The sequence below is a fragment of the Aspergillus bombycis genome, assembly GCF_001792695.1.
Source record: "Aspergillus bombycis strain NRRL26010 chromosome Unknown contig00002, whole genome shotgun sequence".
NCBI lineage: Eukaryota > Fungi > Ascomycota > Eurotiomycetes > Eurotiales > Aspergillaceae > Aspergillus > Aspergillus bombycis.
Window position 1 is genome coordinate 373,536 of NW_019170004.1, and position 17,850 is coordinate 391,385.

A 17,850-nucleotide genomic window follows, 5' to 3' on the forward strand; every position below is an offset into this window, starting at 1 on the left:
GGCAGCCCACAGCTGGACAGATGAAAAGCTCTACTACAGTACTACCTTAACTGCCAGGCGGGTATCTAGGCCAGGTTGGATGAGGCATTTCATCAGGTCATTTGAGACCGAGTCAGGTATAGAGAAAAGCATAGAGAAGCTAAGACCCATCGGCCATGGCTGTTCCACCGGGAGGAAGAACTAGCATGAACTACTTCAGGGCCATGTAACCTCGCTCGGAGATGAATCGATGAATGCCAAGAAAGCGGAAATTGCCCGTGGATCGTTAAGCTCCTCGGGTGATGAACGCCTGTTCGATGATCCTGCACCGTGCAGTGCTCTCTTGGCATTTGTAGGGTTCAAAATTGCGGTCAGCATATAGTATCTGCATAGCTATAATGAATCTTGTAGTATGTATTACGAGTAGGCAGGAGGCGAAGAGGAACACGGCATGCGCTCACAATATGCCATTCGGACACAGCGTGGTAACCCTACCCCGTTTATTCAAGTAGTACCTAAAGCTAGTGAACTATATGCCCTAGAGCGCCGCAATGAATTTTTTGTCCGCCCCACAGCACAAGCGCAGCCATCCGTACCAATGATATGCCTCACTTGATGCTGTAGTAATGAACCTGTATAATTATGCCTTAGAAATTCTGTTTCACTGTCATTTAAAAGACCCCTGCAGTATTAGTCACGGGAGCCCTACTTTGGCCCCGAAACAAGTTCCCTAACTCACCGTCCACTTGTGCAGTTCAACGTTTTGGTTCTAGCAGTCCATACTGCTCGTCTAGATGGACAGAAATGGGCAAAGAACAAATAATTAACTCCTTGTTAGCACGCGTTAGGGCCGATAGCCATTCCTCTATGGTGCTAATCGGAGCGGGTTGGTGAGGCAATAAGTTACATGAGAGTGCACGAGTCGAGCCAGTCTTTCATGTTCCCTGTTAGTATTCTCCTCCACCTTGGCAGAGAAACGATGATAGAGGCATTAGGATATTGATAAAACCAATCCAGGGGGGACTGGGAGCTACGGGACGAAACAAGAATTGACCCACGTGAGATGGTTCGTAGGCCATATAAATACCCAGCCAAAGCATGATAGATATGGTATTGCTACTCAGATAGCTATTCAATAGCTTGCGCATTTCAGCAAATTGCCTCTGCGAAAATGGCGAGTATATCGCGCCTTTTCCTGTTCTTTATCTCTGTCTGGTCGACCCTTGTGGTCCATCTCGGTCATGTCTCGGCTCGCTATATTCCTTCTCTAGTCCCCGGGGAAACGTTTCCTTCTGCAGATTTCCTTCTGTCGGATTACAAGAATGTATCCCTTCACAAGCGCGATGGAAAGCCCCCTCCTACCTTCGAGGAGCTCATACGCAAAGGGGCTTGCCATCTTTCCAACAGCGAGAGCCTTGACTATCCCCAAAGGGACTTAGGTTCCTTCAGAAAGATGGGGCAATACTGGACAAGTAAACCATACGCTGTTGGGAATAGCGGAACCACAGAGTCCTTAGAAGTACTGGGGGATGCACTTAGTGCACTTGGTTTGCCAACGAAGCTCCCTCCGAATAAAGGCGACATTTGGGAGCAGGATCGAGACTGGGAGGAAGACGGAATTAATAAAGCTGTATGTACTTTGCGCAACAGAGCAAACTCTTGCAGGTATTATCATTCATAACTGACAAGGAGGTGTTCCCAAGGCTACATACGGCTTGTATCGAAGCGTGATGAACCCAGCGAAAGGATTCATGATTGCGGAGGAGAACTGGAGTCCTTGGGAACAGACGAAGGATGACAAACGTAACCCAAATTCGGACGGTCAAAGACAGCCTCCGATCACCAAATGGTCGGACGTTACTTTCCTGGCTTGGGACCAGCTGGCGCGAACTACCAAGGAGGTTAAAAACATCAAGTATATGTTTCGCTTCCACATTATCAATGATCTCACCATTGCCACGATCGATACCGCCCTTCAAAGAAAGGGGGAAACGATCGAGGGATGGCCGGGTACTACGTTTGACATGACCACAGATGAAGGCAAGGCCATTCTCGCTACGCCCAATGGTGCCGGGGTGGCCTGGTGGCTTATCGACCACAAAGAGCAATTAGGTGTGAAGACAGTTAAATCGGTGACTGTTTTCAAAGGTAGGGGGATAGGTAAAGACTGGTACAATGCCGTCTTCGAAATTGAACCGTTCTCCGGCAAAGGGAAAGGAAAAGGAAAAGGGAAAGGGAAGGGGAAAGGGAAGGCTTGATACCTTGGCTGAGTTTGCTACAGGGTGGTCCCCATATGATTGGGCGCAAAATAATACCAATTGCATTGTGTGTGAATATGCCTGCTGGATGAATTATGTGGATTCTTACTACGGAGTATACGGGGCTGCAAATCATCTGAAGGACTACTAGTAGGGCTAATCCTACGCTACGATCCCTAGTAAGGCTACTTTCGGAAGACTAAATCTCTCTAGCCCGATCGAAGTAGCCTGCCGTGACTACGGTTTCTTTAGTTTATTTAGTATCAAACCCACCAGGCTTGGCACCAACCGGGTTTCATCGTAGACAGCCTTAACTCTCCACAGTATTAAAGGAGGCGTCCACCTCGCTCGTCAAGCACTATCACCTTCCTCTTGTATACTCAGTTATGTTTTGTTTCTTTTTTCCTTTCTGAAATAGCCAACACAAAATGATAGACCCTTTTCAAAAGCTGCCGGCAGAGATCATCCTCCAGATTCTCGAGTCTTGTTGGGACTTCACAGGCTTAGATGGGCTACTGCAAATCTCATCAAAGGCCAACGAGGTCTTCGAGACTTACTATCCCAGCATTACCGAGGCAGTCCTGGCCTCGTGTTCCATGACATCAGGGTTCAATGGCCATAAATTTCGACTGGTGGTAGCCATCCAGGCTGCAGCCATTGGGCCGCGCACATTACAGAAATTCCTGCAAGACAAGGATTGGGACCCAATGCCACCAGTCATGAAGTCCATCTTTTGGTCACTGGAGTGCTCGACCCCTATTCGACAGGCGATCAAATCAGCTGCTAAGGTCCATCGTCTTGCTTGTGTCTGTTACGACTCATTCATCGAGGAGATCAAAAAGGCCAAACCAGCCCGCCCCAATGTGAACGAGGACGAGATACATGACTGGCTTTGCTTCAATGTACCAGTGCGATTGACAATGCCGTTTTCGCCTGATGCTATCCACCATCCGTCCTTTGTCGAGCAATTTTGGCTTCATCGCGCTCTCTGGGCATTCGAGCTTTACTCATATATTTACAGAGCGGCAACAACGCGCTGGGCCTGGTCCTCCAAGAAAGTAGGTCGATACACTGGCACATTTCTGGTATTTTCCAATCAGATGAATTGGCACGAAGATGAGCATCTCACCATCACTCAATGTATGAGATGCCTGTCACGCAAGACGCCCATCCAACTCAGCTCTTACTACCCATGGCTGATTGAGCTGCCGTCCCCGGACGACCTTATTACCAATTCCTGCTGGGCATTACCAGACCCGGTGGACCTAAATGATCTCGGGAACAAGGTTGATCGCTCGTGGGGGAGGGGCCCTGGGTTTGCAAAGTACGCCGGCCCTGGAATGGAAACCTTTCGTTTGCTTCGTTCTAGTTGTCGTGTGAACCCTGATAGCCCGTTATTTCATTGCAATCTCCGAGTTTTTCGAGGGTTGGGCGTCGCTTTCTGGGATGAATGGCGATTGTATAAGATGGGACTACAAAGGAAAATGGGGTTCTTCGCACAGCCGAGACCCGAGCACCCGAAACCCATCACGGATGCCTTGTACACCTGGTACAGCTTAGTGAAGGATGAGGATTTAGTGGACAAAAATGCCTTCACTTTTATAAGGCGCTTCTCTCGATATGTTAGATAATCAACCATGAATATTATAAGATTATTCTTTGTCTCTTACTATTATTCTTGCATATTAACTATATTTAATATTTTAGATGCTGTTATTTACTATCCAGTACCGATACTGTTTACCTGTCTTGTCTTCATAAGATCTGCAGAAGTAGAACAAAGACGCCACTATACCACTGGCTTAAAAGTTGATCTTTCAGCCCATCAAGCACTTGCTGTGACCACCAACAAATCTTCTCTGTCTCCTTGCTGTAGAACATTAGTTGCTTGATATAATCCAAGATGTCTACCAACATCCAAAATCCCTGTTCTTTGGTTATATAAACGCTGCGTAGCACCTCTTTATTTAATACAATTTTGCAAAGAATAGATCCCTGGAATTATAATTATTATAGACATATTTATTGTCCAGTTAATATTGTAACTAGTGGTAATGTAACTTAAGTCCTGCCGAACCTTGTACATTGGGGGTTGTTTATCAAGACAGAGGATCAACGGAAGGCTGTAACGCTACCTCGCTTGTATCACAACTTGAGGTGCACCACAACCGTTAAGACAAACGAGCTTCAGCTTTAACGATGATTACGCCTGCTGTGCATGGAGGCCTTATCCTCGCCAATAGTATACATGCTGTGTAAGAGTCAAATTTGATCTAAAGTTTGTATATCATCTCAAATTCTCACATCATGATAGAGCTGTATCTATATACAAAACCGGGGAAATATCATCCAACCACTAATGGCCTACCAAAGCCTGGTTCGCAGCGCCGTACCGGTTGCCATGCGGCTTTGCAGCATCAATGATTTTCCTCATCTCTTGCTTCTCTTCCTCCGTCAACTCAATCTCCCTCGAAGCCCAATTCTGCTCCAACCGAGTAGCCTTCGTCGTGCCCGGGATCGCGATGAAGCCCTGCGCAGCGACCCAAGCAAGCGCAATTTGACTAATCGAGCAGCCCTTTCGAGCAGCGAGCTTCTTGATCTCCTCCACAATTGCGCGGTTCTTGTAGAAATTCTCACCTTGGAACTTGGGGCCTGGCACAGAAAATATTAGCAGGTGTGTTTGGCATGGGAACGGAACTGGGGAGATCTACTCGTGCGGCGGAAGTCACCCTCAGCAAAGTCGTCCGGGGTCTTGAATGGGAAGTCTTCAACGAGCCACCCATGGCCCAGGGGGCTGTAAGCCACATAAGCCACGTTTAGTTCTCGACATGTATCGATAAGACCGTCTGTCTCGTGTAGTGTTTCGAAGGCGGAGTACTCGGCCTGGATGGCGTCGATTTTGGCAACTATGACCTCCCGTCAGAATTACCAGATCAAGGGAATGAGACGGGAAAAAAAAAAAGACTGACTGGAGTTGGCTTTACGGAGCGTCGCGGTCGAACACTCGGAGAGACCGATGTACTTGGTCTTGCCGGCTCTGCGGATTTCATCCAGTGCCGGGATGGACTCCTCCAGGGGGGTGTCTGATGTCGTTAGCTTGTTGGGTGGATTAACAATCGGGGGACCCTTCACTTACTGGGATCCATCCGATGCAAGTAGTACAGATCCGGGGTGAAACCCAGCCGTTCAATGGTTCCCTCGATGTACTCCTTGATGTGCGCGGCGGAATTGGTGACGCCGCCACCACCGAAAACATTGAAGCCGCATTTGGAGGCAACTGGTGTGTGTGGAATGTTAGATGGTATTTTATAAGACGACCCGGGGATGTGAACTGACTGAAGACTTTGTCACGGACGTTATGTTTCCTGATGAAGTCGCCGAGGAGCTTCTCGTTCACACCTGCTTGATAGACGACCTTTGCTCCGCAGGTTAGACTCAATCGGTAGTATTCCAAACAGGCTGGATGATCACTCACGGCTGTATCCCAGAATGTACATCCCAGTTCGATGGCTTTCAGCAGCACGGGCTCGGCTTCCTCTAGGGACAGGTTGCTACCCAGGCCGAAGCTCAGACCCATCGCACCAAAGCCTGGGGTGGGCACCTCGAGGTCGGCGAAGGGGAGTGTTTTGACCATTTTGGTTTCTTGGGTTGGAGGTTGGTGGGTCGGTTGCTACGAGGTTGATGCTAAAGGGTTGATGTTCTTTCGTGTGAGTTTATCTCCCGAGAGTGGGGGGGATCGTGGGCATATTTATATTTCCAGAGTTCTTCCCAACATACGGGCTCTCGCAGTCCACAATCGGTACTTGACGTAGATCATACCATGACACCAAATGTGATACAATAGAAACGATATCCCTCCCACCAATGAAATGCCCATCTTGACGCGGTCGATTGCTGACACGGCTTTACTCGCTTATATCCGAATGTCCGCTAAACACCGCTCGTTTAGCGCGCTGACTGCGGGCGTTGTGGGGCCCCGATGATGTTTGCTTCCTCCGCAAGCGACAGACTTGGTTTTTAAAGAGCGATGGAGGACGGGTAAACCTCGCTTCAACTTTATTTCGACGGTCGGTCTAGCATATAGACGGCTGGTATCGTTGTCCAATACGAGTAACATGTAGAACAACCCACACTCTCACACAGACATACTCACGATTGATCTATTCTCATTGTTCCGACTTCTCAATTTTGATGGGTACATCCATGCAACAACACCCGGAAAGCAATCGGGGTGCAGAGGCAAACTAGTCAGCAGTCAGGTACAGGTGACAAGGCCTTGCCAGGGATACCTGGGTCGGGGCATACGCTTTTGTAGTTTTGTCGGTCTTAAAATGCTCGTGTGTTGATTGATTTCCGAAGTTCAGTGTGGGGTATACCTGGGAGGCACTTTTAAGCCTGATTGACGTCTGTCTGTGTTGGTCTGGGAGACTGTCCCAGTGGAGCATAATGCTTGTTTGCAGCCGCTGGTTCTTGATTTAACCGGCAGGGTTGGAATGGAATGTAACCTGCTAATGGAGCCCCACACTGTGCGTGCTGAGATTGACTATGGGGCGTGCTAGCGTAGTCCGTAGTATTTCGTGCAATATAACCAGCAGTGTAGTGGTGTATATAATAATCGATATTATACTGTCTAAGTCTATGTACATCTTGTCATACCTCTAAATCATCACGTCATAATCTAGTCGAAGACCGACGACTTGTAAACCGACGGATCGATATAAGGAGTACCACCACGTCTCGTGAAGCCCCAGCGAATCTGGTTCGCCATGGAGATCTCAGTATCGAGGTGCTGGGCGAACGTCCAAGCCAGGCCGGGGTCCTTCTGGAATCCACGTCCGACCAGAGCCACGTCGATGCCTTGCTCCTCAAGCAGCTGGTTGGCCTGCTTACCGTTGGTGATGGCACCCACGGCGGAAACAAGCATCTTATCGCCCACAGCCTTCTTCACCGCCACGGCGAAGGGAACCTGGAACCCGGGCCCGGACTTGACCTTCTGCGCGGCGTGCACACCGCCGGAGCTAATGTCGATCAGATCCACGGCACCCTGGGCCGCGAGCGCCTGGGCGAACTTCGATGTCTCGTTGACGTTGAAGCTCTGCTCGGGGAGGACCTCCTCGAGCCAATCGGAGGCCGACACACGAAGGAAGACGGGCACATCAGGGCCGACGGCGTCGCGAGTCAACTGGGCGATTTCCAAGGGGAGACGAATGCGATTCTCAAACGAGCCGCCATACTCATCGGACCTGTTATTGGCCGCAGGCGACAGGAAACTCGACAGCAGATACCCGTGGGCATTATGAATCTCAATGAAATCCGTGCCAGCGGCAATAGCCCGCTTACAGGCTGCCACCCACGCGCCCTTGAACTCCTCGATATCCGCCTTCGTCATGGCCTTGGGCTGCGGGAACGAGTCAGCGAAGGGGATGTCGGAAGGACCCTTGACGTTCTCGGGCCATCCGCCCACTTGCTCGGACGCGACGACGGCACCCGCCATCCACGGCGGAATGGTGCTGGCTTTCCGGCCTGCATGCGCGATCTGCACGCCGATCTTCTGGCCCTGGCTGTGCACGAATTCAATGACCCGCTTCATCGGCGCGATGTGGCTGTCTTTCCAGAGTCCGACGTCCTGGGGCGTGATGCGGCCCTCCGGTTGCACGGCTGTGGCCTCGATCATCATCAGTCCTGGGCCGCGCTGGGCAATTCCGCCCAGGTGCGCGACGTGCCAATCGGTCATGTGGCCATCTTCGGCGGAGTATTGGCACAATGGGGCCAGCTGTTTGTTGTGTTAGTGTGGGGGGGTTGAGACACGAGTGGCGTGGCATAGATAGGACTTACACCCAGGCGGTTCTGGAAGGTGACGCCGCGGACGGTGAAGGGCTGGAAGAGCTTAGGGACCTTCTGGCCGTTGGTCTGGGGGTTGGCTGCTGTTCCGGCGGGGGGGTTCTGGGCGGGAGTGAAGTAGGAGATCCCCTGAGCCGGCTCGACGTAGTCGGGGGTGTGCATTTTGTATGTATGGAGGTAATTATAATTATGTATGTGGTCTTGTAGTACAAGGATGTTGACATGGAAAGTAAGCACTTTAAATACTACACTCTGTACCTTGATCGAAAGCCTTCGAAGTGTGCCCCACAGTCTTTGATTTCAAATCCCCCGCCGCAGTGGGTATACTTCGAGGCGACTTGTCACGGCAATATACCGAGTCTCTGGACATGATACCCAATCTTAGTCAGTTTTAGACTTTTTCCCCTTTGCCGATAAGCCGTGTGCTGTGCCGATTGGACGGTGGGTTGGGGCTTTTTCCATTAGTTCGATCGTGGTTCCCTTCCTTTCTACGGGGCTTGTCCACGGTTTGAATCTTTCCAGGGCTTTGAAGATGCACACTTCAGGCGATTGACGGGCGGTGAGCTTAGTCAGAGCGCGGAGGATTATTCAGCAGTCGGACGAATGATTGTGGGAAAGTCTCCGAGGTCACGTGGATCGACCGTTGGTTGGAGGCGTATAGGTGCACGTGACTTTATATGACGTCGTACTATCGCATATTTTCATCAGTCTTGAGGTCAATGGCTGTGTCAGTGGTAAAGGTAGTAATTGGGACCAAGTGCTGTGGTCTGCTAGACGTCGCTGATTGGGCCAATTTGTATTGGTCACAGCCCTTGTCCTCAGACTAGGTAATGATCGACGTTCGTTTCCTCTACGCCCTGCTGGTATAGATAGAGGGTACGGTACGAGACAGACGGTTTATCGTAGCTTTTCATCGTTACAGAACCAGTGTCTTAAGAAATACCTGATATGCTGGACTTGTGGAACTTGAGAGCGTTGGGCAAGGGAAACCTAGCCCTCGAGCCACCTCCTCTCAGGCTGCCGTAACCGAGGTAATCACGCGCTCTCCCACCGAGGCACGTTAGTGTATATCAAAGATGTGAAACTGTACTTCACCAACGTCACACAGCCACGTTTGTAAAGCCAATATCGCTATATTAAGAATTTTGGTATCGTCATGGAGTCTGGACCTCGTCACGCCACTGTGGACCGTGGACATATCACGAAGCCTGAGCGGCTGGAGAATACATATACTTCCGACACCAGTCTTCAACGGGTTCTCTCCTGTGCGTCTAACCACCATCATACTGTGTGGGATTTAAGGAATGAACTAACCAGCACAGGGTACCTTCCATCGCAGAAATTGGAGCAAGCTCAATCACAGCTGGTGGAGTTGGGCGAGGAAGCTGTGTCGGACGAGATTCGGGAGTGGAGCGCGGATGCTGAGAGACACCAGCCATATGTGAAGGGATTCAATGTCTGGGGTCAGCGATATGACTATGATCGACTGATCACGAGCGAAGGGTGGAAGCAGCTGGGTAAATGGGGTGCTCGGCACGGGTAGGTTGTCTGTGTACCTCCACAAACCACCTATTCACTAACCGGTCAAGTGTGGTGTCGCTGGGATATGAGCCGACCTACGGGGCGGAGAGACGTTTGGTCCAGTATGCTGTGTGAGTTATCCTAATTTAGCCTGTCGCTTTCTGAACGCCGATCCTGACCCGCAGATAGGAACTACCTCTATTCTCCCTCATCCGGGCTTTATTCTTGCCCCATTAGTATGTCTGATGGAGCCGCGCTTGTTTTGAACCAGGAGCGCAAGAGCCTACCCCCAGATCACCCCTTCCAGACGGCGTATCAGAAGTTAATCTCCACGAAGGAGGATTATTGGACTTCCGGCCAGTGGATGACCGAAAGAGCAGGAGGCAGCGATGTTCAAAACACAGAGACTTGGGCTACGTACTCGCCTTTGTCACATAAGTCGAAGGCCTCCAACGGTCTCGACGAGGGTGACTATCTGATCAGCGGGTTCAAGTTCTTTTCTTCCGCCACCGATGCAAATATTGCCCTGATGCTTGCTAAGACACCGTCGGGAAAGCTTAGTACGTTCCTTGCGCCGCTGCGGAAGACCATCGTTGGGGCAGACGGCAAGACTCGAGTGGTCACCAATGGTGTCCGAATCCATCGTTTGAAGAACAAGTTGGGAACCAAGGAATTGCCTACGGCAGAGCTGGAACTTAAAGACATGCGCGCGCACCTAGTCGGCACCGTCGACCGTGGTGTGATGGCGATTGCACCGTTACTCAACATTACTCGGACTCATACATTCATCGGGTCGCTGGCTGCATGGCGACGTGCCATTAGTATTGCCAAGAGCTTTGCTAAAGCCAGAACAACGGTCGGCGAACCCTTGTGGCTCATTCCCATGCACTTAAGCCTGCTAGCAGACTTGGAGGTGAAACATCGGGGAGGGATGAATCTCGCCTTTTTCACGGTTGCTGTCATGGGCGTCGTCGAAAATAACGGGGTCTCCACTCCTGCGGCGCACCTGCCCACGAAGGGCAAGGAAGCTCAGGTGGTGTTCCGGGCTTTGACAGCCATCGCGAAAGCAGTGATTAGCAAGAACGCAATTGCAGGGATTCAAGAATGCCAAGAGGGAATGGGCGGGGTTGGATACATGGATGAACCGGACGAGCCGGAGTTCAACATTGCTCGACTGCTACGGAACACTGCGGTGAACTCAATTTGGGAGGGAACCACTAATGTGCTGGCTAGTGAGCTCGTTCGCTTCCTTGTCAAAAGTGATAATCTGGCTGTCTTCTCCGCCTGGTTCGACCGCACGTTGGCGTTGATTTCGACGCCTGAGTTCGCTGGCGCTTTGAAACAAACATGGTCTGGCTTCCTTTCTCGGGTTAAAGCCACCAGCGAGCCACGGTTCATTCTGGCGGATGCTCGACGAGTCATGTTTACCCTTGCCTGGATACTCAGCAGTGCTCTCCTTGCTCTGGACGCCGAGCGAGACGGTGATGTCGTTGCGACCGAAATTGCACGACGGTGGATCCTGCTCGGTGAAGGCGGCGTTGGTGACATGGTTTGGCGAGACGTTATTAGCGTGCAGCATCCTACGGACGCAGGGCCTTCGTCGATAACCAACGAACATCTGCGCTGGGACTGTCGCATTGCTTGGGGGGTGGAGTTGCCAGCAAAGCAAGTGTCGGGCCATCGGTCATTTCAGGGGAATGGCTCGAAGTTGTGAGTCGCATCATGCATGTGGTTGCGGTTACCATTATCCGCCTTCTGCGTCACTCGAGCGCTAATCTCGGGGCCCACATTGCATAATTGTACATACCGTATAAAGCGACTCTAGTGAACTGGCCCAGGCCCTTGTCTTGTAAAAGCTGAATTCCACCAGCAAAAGGGAGTAACCGGAAGGCCAAAACAAAGAGAAGGAAAAAAAGGAAAAGGGGGGGGATATTGAGGCCGGTCTTGAACTCTAAAGCTCGCAACGCCTGCTGACTCTGTCGGGCGCTTTGTAGACTAGATCGTCGCCCTCATGCGAATTCCTTGATTTCGCGTGGCATTAGGCTGTACGATAAACTTCCGGATGGATAATAGATCGATGTTCACTTGAGTCTGACAGCGGGGAAATTCGTGCCGAAGGGTTTCCGAACATCCTTGAAGGGCTGTGGATCGATTGATTGTCTGGTGACGAAGACTGGGGCATGGAAGTTGTCGTAGCTCGGCAAAGGGGATTCCGGCCGTCATTCGCAAATTAGTTGCCTTTTGGGGCACCAAGCGGTAAGCCGGTGGGGAGTCACGGGACGACGGGTCTCAACGGTCGTTAGCGTCTCCCTAACGATTTGATGGGTTTCCAACTCTCTTGATCAAGACGCATCTCTCTACCTAGTCTGGACGTCCAGCCTGCATGAATTCTTCCAGTACGGTTGGTCAATGAAGGAGAAAACCCACCGATTCCGCTGCGATTGGTGGACAAGGCAACTCCACCTCCTATAAAACAACAAGAATATAGAGACTAGCGGAAGGATCGGCTGCAACGCTGATTGTTCGGCGAGACAAAAGCCACGCGGTGTAACTCAACTAATGTGGAATCGCACTCCGGCTTGGAAGATCCCGCGTGGGGAAGGGGCCAACTGTCACTGCGAGCGAGGAAAAGTTTCAACGGTCGCACGTTTAACACTGTCAAAACCCCTGTCTTTGCACTCTGTATGCATAATTCCTGTTGTTAATGACCCTTTTTCTGTCCTCTTAAAGCGCAGACCCCAGGCCATTACAGGCACGATGGCCTTGTGGCAGGATGAGCGGCAACAGCTAGCCGTTCCTGAGTTACAAATACTAGCGATGGATCCTGTGCAGGTCGATGTGAGTTCATGCCACCCGGAGTCATGGTTGAGGCAAGTTGCGGTGAGTGTAGTGGCTGACACCGATATACACCAGGATGAGCCATTCGAAGACTCTATCTATAACGATTCGTGAGTAGCTGCAACCGTTATTGTTTCACCGTGCATCGATTGTAAGCCTGACGAGATTTCTAGCTTAAACACAGCTAGTTTTGTCACATCATTAAATTCCAGTGTTTTAAATTATAAGTATGTGGCCTATGACTGATCCCAACTATAACGGCAGGTCTGATAAGGTGACACTCTAGGTACGAGGTTGGTCAGCCGATCCTGCCAGCAACATGAGTTGCTGACTCCAACGCTAGAATGGCCGTCGTTACCACGCATTTCGCGAAGGAACATATTTGGTAGTATGTGTCTCTGGTCACTTCCTGAGGTATCATCAGGTATATCTAACACCGGACAGCCGAATGATGAGGAGGAGCAAGATCGCATGGACTTGGCCCACCATGTATATCGCCTGCTTCTCGGAGGCGGTCTCTATCTTGCTCCAATCAGGAATGATGTCCAGCGGGTGCTGGACCTCGGCACTGGAACCGGTATCTGGGCAATAGATTTTGCTGAGTATGCACATGGCACGGCATTCATACAAACCTCTCGCAGAGTTCGATTGCTGACATTGTGTCCCTAGTGAGCATCCATCGGCACAAGTTATCGGAACGGACCTAAGCCCTATTCAACCTAGATGGTATGCACTACCCCAGCGTGCCTGGACCTTTTTAACAGTAGTAATTGTTAGGGTTCCGCCAACTTGCACATTCGAGATCGATGACTTCGAATGTGATTGGTTATATACCAGACCATTTGACTTTATTCATGCTCGTGAACTGGAGGGCTGTATAGGCGATGATGTAAAGTTCTTTAAGCAAGCATTCAAACATCTAGCACCTGGAGGATACTTTGAAGTGCAAGCAGTCACCTCGCCTTTTCTTTCCGATGACGAATCGTTAGACAAGGCCCCAAATGCCAAGCAGTGGATGGATAATCTTGTCAAGGGTTTACGAAAATTTGGCAAACCGGTTGATAATGTCGGTGGCTGGAAGGATAAGCTAAAGGATGCCGGATTCGTCGATGTCTACCAGGAGGTCCGCAAGGTTAGTAGTGTCTATATTGACGTATATAATATGTATGGTCTCAATTGTCACTAACCGGCAAATAACAGCTCCCAATTGGACCGTGGCCTAAAGACCCTAAATTAAAGGAGATCGGAAAATACCAAGGCGTCCAGGAGCTTCAGGTCATTGACTCTTACACACCCGCTCTCTTTTCACGCGTCCTTGGGTGGAGCCACGAGGAGATCCAGATTTTAATGGCAAAGGTCAAGCGTGAGTTGAGGGATCCATCCATCCATTTATATCTGCCGGTCTATTTCATATATGGAAGGAGGCCCATATGATTACGAATCGCGATTTTAAATATTACCATTGTCCTTGATCCTGCCTAACCCTTGCTTCTTCTGTGTTGGGTCACGGCTTCCCCTATATTTTCTTTGATCGGGTATAGTAATGAACGCTTCCCTTCTTTCCCCTATCCTGCACATTTCATATCATGGCTGTGAGCGGAAATAAAGGCGTTGTGCGGTGGAGCAAGAATTTCTAGTGATACAATCTCATTCCTTTCTGGTTGGGGGAGGGCACTATTGTTCTCTTGTCGGGCCCGGGCTACCAAAGTTTGTGGGTGAAGATATCAAGACCGGAAGATGCGGAATATGCACACTTTACCACATGCCACGAAACATGTCATGGCTCTCTCCTAAACCACGCAATTAGCATTCGTCATCATCATCACCACAGCTCTTTCGAAGATCGTCGGGATCTATCACAGTTCTCGAACAAACACTCTGTCTTGGCGTGGCCTTCAGCGATGGAATCAGATTATCATACTGTTCTAGAAGATTGTGATCATCACCATGGAGCTCCTCAGCTCTGCGCACGCACGAATAGGAGGAGGTCTAACAGCCGGGCACCACAACTAAAAAGCCTTCTGTGTGCCCCTTGACGAGTGGTTCAAGTCACACCTGTGGGTATAGGCCCATTGCGTCAACGCCAAGGGTGGCACTGCTGGGGTTTATCTTGCATAGCATGGTGCTAACTATGAACTTAAGTGTGGCATTTCTGGCCGGTTCTTACGAGACTGGGACCGAACATGGGTAGAAAGATTTACAGCTTGGCTGAGACAAAATGGGGATAATGTGGGGGACGTGATTGAAAGCCCAGCTCAGATTCCCCAACTTTCTCGCACGGGCCGTTTATTGTTGAAGACTACTATAATCCACAATTAGATAAACGGACCATATAATTGCCGATTTGTGAAGTTGTCCCAATTGTCCGCGTACGACAGACAATGTATCAAACGAGAGTATTTCTAAGCCGGCACAATATCTTTTCATCGCAGCATAAACCAACATTTGCTAGCTCAAAGGCACTGCACTACTGTGCTTGTTTGATATAATATCCGCAATCAGCCCTCAATCGCCATGTTAGGCAACAGTTCTATGGCCTCTCCACCGACGAGATGCCGAGGCTTGGCAGCAGCGTCAGGGCTAATAGCAGGTTTGGTACACGATGACTGAAAAGATGACTGCCTGTGACGGCCACCTATGATGCATGACCTCATTGTTCCTTCGAGGTCAAAGGAATTAAGCTTGTTTACAGGATTCTGCAGTGTACATAAGACGAACTCCCGCATGCAAAGGGACCTTGGGCTTTACCAGATCTTGCCACAGCACAGTACCAGTTTCACCAATCATTTCCCGCTCAAGGGGGCCTTGTGGCAATCTAGTCAATTAGCCAGTCTCATCTCCGAATATTTCCTAGATACCAATCACAGTCGCCTTTAAGAGCCATTTTGATTGACCCAATCTTTGTCTTCGGCTGAACCTTCTCGCCCTTCAATTAAGGCACCTGAGCCTCGGTTTCGGGCATAGTGACATCGGCCATGCCCTTGGACCCCACATATCTTGTAACCTCAGGGCTGTAAGGGCGAGAGCCAAGGCTTGGCTGGCTTCCAGATCTTTTACTGCGACGAATCCGCCGTCCTTTTGCCAAGTCCGCCATGGCGGAACAGGACTCTGGCTCTGGGCGCGAAGGAACCAATGAAAATCAACAGTACAGCGGAGGTTTAAAATATTGGACCCAAATTATACTGTCATTCTCATGCCCCGGCTTCCCCCATAACAAGGTGGTGGTGAAACTCTGGTCGAGGATATCCGATTATAAAACTGGAGACGTCTCCCGGGGCCACCAGTCCGGGGTAAAACTCACAATCAACTACAATTCACATCTCCAACATGTCACTTCCGGCGGAAAATGAGAAGAACTCGGAGACATTGTTCCCCAGTTCTGAACATATTCAAGACTCATCCGGCTCATCACCTCATGCCGCTCTGGACAAGAAAGCACGTATACGGTATGAGCGTGACCGAGCGAGCTTTGGGAGCAAGTTCTTCAAGTTCTTCGGACGGATGGGCGACTTGCCCGAATGGAAAGTTGGTGGGGAAAAGCTCAATGGTAGAGCCCTGAACTGGTCCATTGGATTCATCGCTAGCTGCGGGTTCCTTATGTTTGGTTACGATCAGGGTGTACTGAGTGCCCTCCTCACACTCGATTCCTTTCAGGAGGTTCTCCCGCTCATGACTCCTCGCGACAAATCAAATGATCTTTGTTGGCTAGATAATCCGACTAATATCGTTCCCCATCCCACGTACTGCACGGGCGATGCAAATACTCAGGCAGCAGGAGTCGCCATATACCAGATCGGATGCTGGATGGGTTCACTCGTAATTCTAGCTTACGGTGAACGCTGGGGAAGAAAGTCGAGTACATTCTGGGGTTCTTCTATTATGATTGTCGGAACGATCATGCAAGCAGCCTGCTTTGACTATGGTTTATTTGTGGCAGGCCGTGTCGTTGGGGGTATTGGCAACGGCATGGTAACATCCAGTGAGTCTTTCCCAAGGTGTCTTCCTCTAAGAAAATAATGCTGATCGAAGTAGCGATTCCAACATGGCAGTCTGAATGTGCTCGACCGCATCAGCGCGGTGTTCTGATCATGCTCTCTGGGGCTCTTATATCTGCTGGTGTTATGATCGCATACTGGGTGGATTATGGGTTTTACTTCTTGACTGGCTCTGTCCGCTGGAGGTTCCCACTGATGTTCCAATCTTTCTTTACTATTATTGTCATGATCGGCTTGCTATATCTTCCCGATTCCCCTAGATGGCTCACTATGCAGGGGCGCCATGCTGAGGCTCGCGATGTCACTGCTCGACTTGTCGGAAAGTCAGAAGACCATCCAGAGGTTGAAGAAGAGCTACGCAACATCAATGAAGCGTTGGAGGTCCAGAGTCGCGGCGGTAGCTTCAAGTACCGCGAGCTGTTCACTAACGGACCGTCGCAGAACCTCCGTCGTTCTGCTTTGGCCATGATCTCTCAATTTTTCCAACAGATGTGCGGGATCAATTTAGTCACATACTACGCCACTGTTATCTTTGAAAACTCTCTCGGATTCGGACCAGAAATGGCACGTCTTTTGGCCGCCTGTAATGGAACCGAGTACTTCATGGCATCACTCATAGCTCTACCACTCATCGAACGGACCGGTCGACGGAAGCTGATGATAATCGGTGCCTTTGGGATGATGGTCTCGATGGCAATTCTAGCTGGTACTGTATCGACGGGAGAAATCATGGAAAATGGAGCACCCAGGCTCGAGACAAAGTATGGCGTCACGGCCACTGTGTTTTTGTTCGTTTTCAACTCATTCTTCGCTATTGGCTGGTTGGGGATGACCTGGCTGTATCCCGCTGAGATCACAAACCTTCGCATTCGCATCCAGGCCAACGCCCTGTCCACCAGTTCCAACTGGATGTCCAACTTCCTTATTGTTATGATCACGCCACCGGCCTTTGCAAATTTAGGGTACCAGACGTACATCATTTTCGCCGTCTTCAATGCGGCACTTATCCCCTGCGTTTATCTCTTCTTCCCTGAAACCAAAGGCCGAACACTTGAGGAGCTGGATGTGGTTTTCGCCAGCGCTAATGCTGAGGGCATCTCGCCTGTGAAGCAGAGTTTGCAGATGCCGAAATTGGCAGGCGATAATCTGGACCGTGAGTTAGCGCGCTACTTCGGCACCAGCAGTGACGAAGAGACTTCGAGGGAGAAATAGATGGCATTTGTCTCGGGACTATAAATTGGTGGTTTGTCCTCACTTTAGAGGAGTAGCATTTTCTTTTTTATTCTATTTCCGCAGTAGAACAGGTTTGCCGTGGTATTGATAGAGACATGGGATCCATGTTGGCGAGAACCGCAATGTGCATATTTTCTTTTCTGAGCTCTTGTTGATAGGCGTAAATTGGAATATTCAAGATACAG

The 17,850-nt window shown here is 50.1% G+C and overlaps 6 protein-coding genes across 6 annotated transcripts; 4 read left to right on the forward strand and 2 right to left on the reverse strand.

Moving 5' to 3' along the window:
- Positions 1 to 1,150: 1,150 nt before the first annotated feature.
- ABOM_000548 (uncharacterized protein) lies at positions 1,151 to 3,868 on the forward strand (the record flags this gene model as incomplete). The annotated part of the gene is made up of 3 exons (XM_022527678.1): positions 1,151 to 1,609; positions 1,683 to 2,127; positions 2,673 to 3,868. The coding sequence occupies 3 exons, from the start codon at positions 1,151 to 1,153 to the stop codon at positions 3,866 to 3,868; spliced, it is 2,100 nt and encodes a 699-aa protein (XP_022394311.1).
- Positions 3,869 to 4,593: 725 nt separating this feature from the next.
- Positions 4,594 to 5,871, reverse strand: ABOM_000549 (putative aldo-keto reductase (YakC); the record flags this gene model as incomplete). The annotated part of the gene is made up of 5 exons (XM_022527679.1): positions 4,594 to 4,889; positions 4,949 to 5,143; positions 5,207 to 5,320; positions 5,374 to 5,514; positions 5,574 to 5,871. 5 exons carry the CDS (start codon positions 5,869 to 5,871, stop codon positions 4,594 to 4,596), a joined length of 1,044 nt encoding a protein of 347 aa, XP_022394312.1.
- A 1,044-nt stretch (positions 5,872 to 6,915) lies between these two features.
- Positions 6,916 to 8,240, reverse strand: ABOM_000550 (NADH:flavin oxidoreductase/NADH oxidase; the record flags this gene model as incomplete). Its single annotated transcript, XM_022527680.1, has 2 exons — positions 6,916 to 8,010; positions 8,073 to 8,240. The coding sequence occupies 2 exons, from the start codon at positions 8,238 to 8,240 to the stop codon at positions 6,916 to 6,918; spliced, it is 1,263 nt and encodes a 420-aa protein (XP_022394370.1).
- A 994-nt stretch (positions 8,241 to 9,234) lies between these two features.
- On the forward strand, positions 9,235 to 11,313 carry ABOM_000551 (putative acyl-CoA dehydrogenase; the record flags this gene model as incomplete). Its single annotated transcript, XM_022527681.1, has 4 exons — positions 9,235 to 9,343; positions 9,401 to 9,617; positions 9,668 to 9,730; positions 9,789 to 11,313. The coding sequence occupies 4 exons, from the start codon at positions 9,235 to 9,237 to the stop codon at positions 11,311 to 11,313; spliced, it is 1,914 nt and encodes a 637-aa protein (XP_022394369.1).
- A 1,043-nt stretch (positions 11,314 to 12,356) lies between these two features.
- On the forward strand, positions 12,357 to 13,871 carry ABOM_000552 (class I SAM-dependent methyltransferase; the record flags this gene model as incomplete). The annotated part of the gene is made up of 8 exons (XM_022527682.1): positions 12,357 to 12,437; positions 12,513 to 12,547; positions 12,611 to 12,664; positions 12,724 to 12,730; positions 12,781 to 12,825; positions 12,882 to 13,039; positions 13,107 to 13,569; positions 13,638 to 13,871. The coding sequence occupies 8 exons, from the start codon at positions 12,357 to 12,359 to the stop codon at positions 13,869 to 13,871; spliced, it is 1,077 nt and encodes a 358-aa protein (XP_022394318.1).
- Positions 13,872 to 15,764: 1,893 nt separating this feature from the next.
- On the forward strand, positions 15,765 to 17,644 carry ABOM_000553 (sugar porter family MFS transporter; the record flags this gene model as incomplete). The annotated part of the gene is made up of 2 exons (XM_022527683.1): positions 15,765 to 16,416; positions 16,470 to 17,644. The coding sequence occupies 2 exons, from the start codon at positions 15,765 to 15,767 to the stop codon at positions 17,642 to 17,644; spliced, it is 1,827 nt and encodes a 608-aa protein (XP_022394371.1).
- Between the last annotated feature and the right edge of the window lie 206 nt (positions 17,645 to 17,850).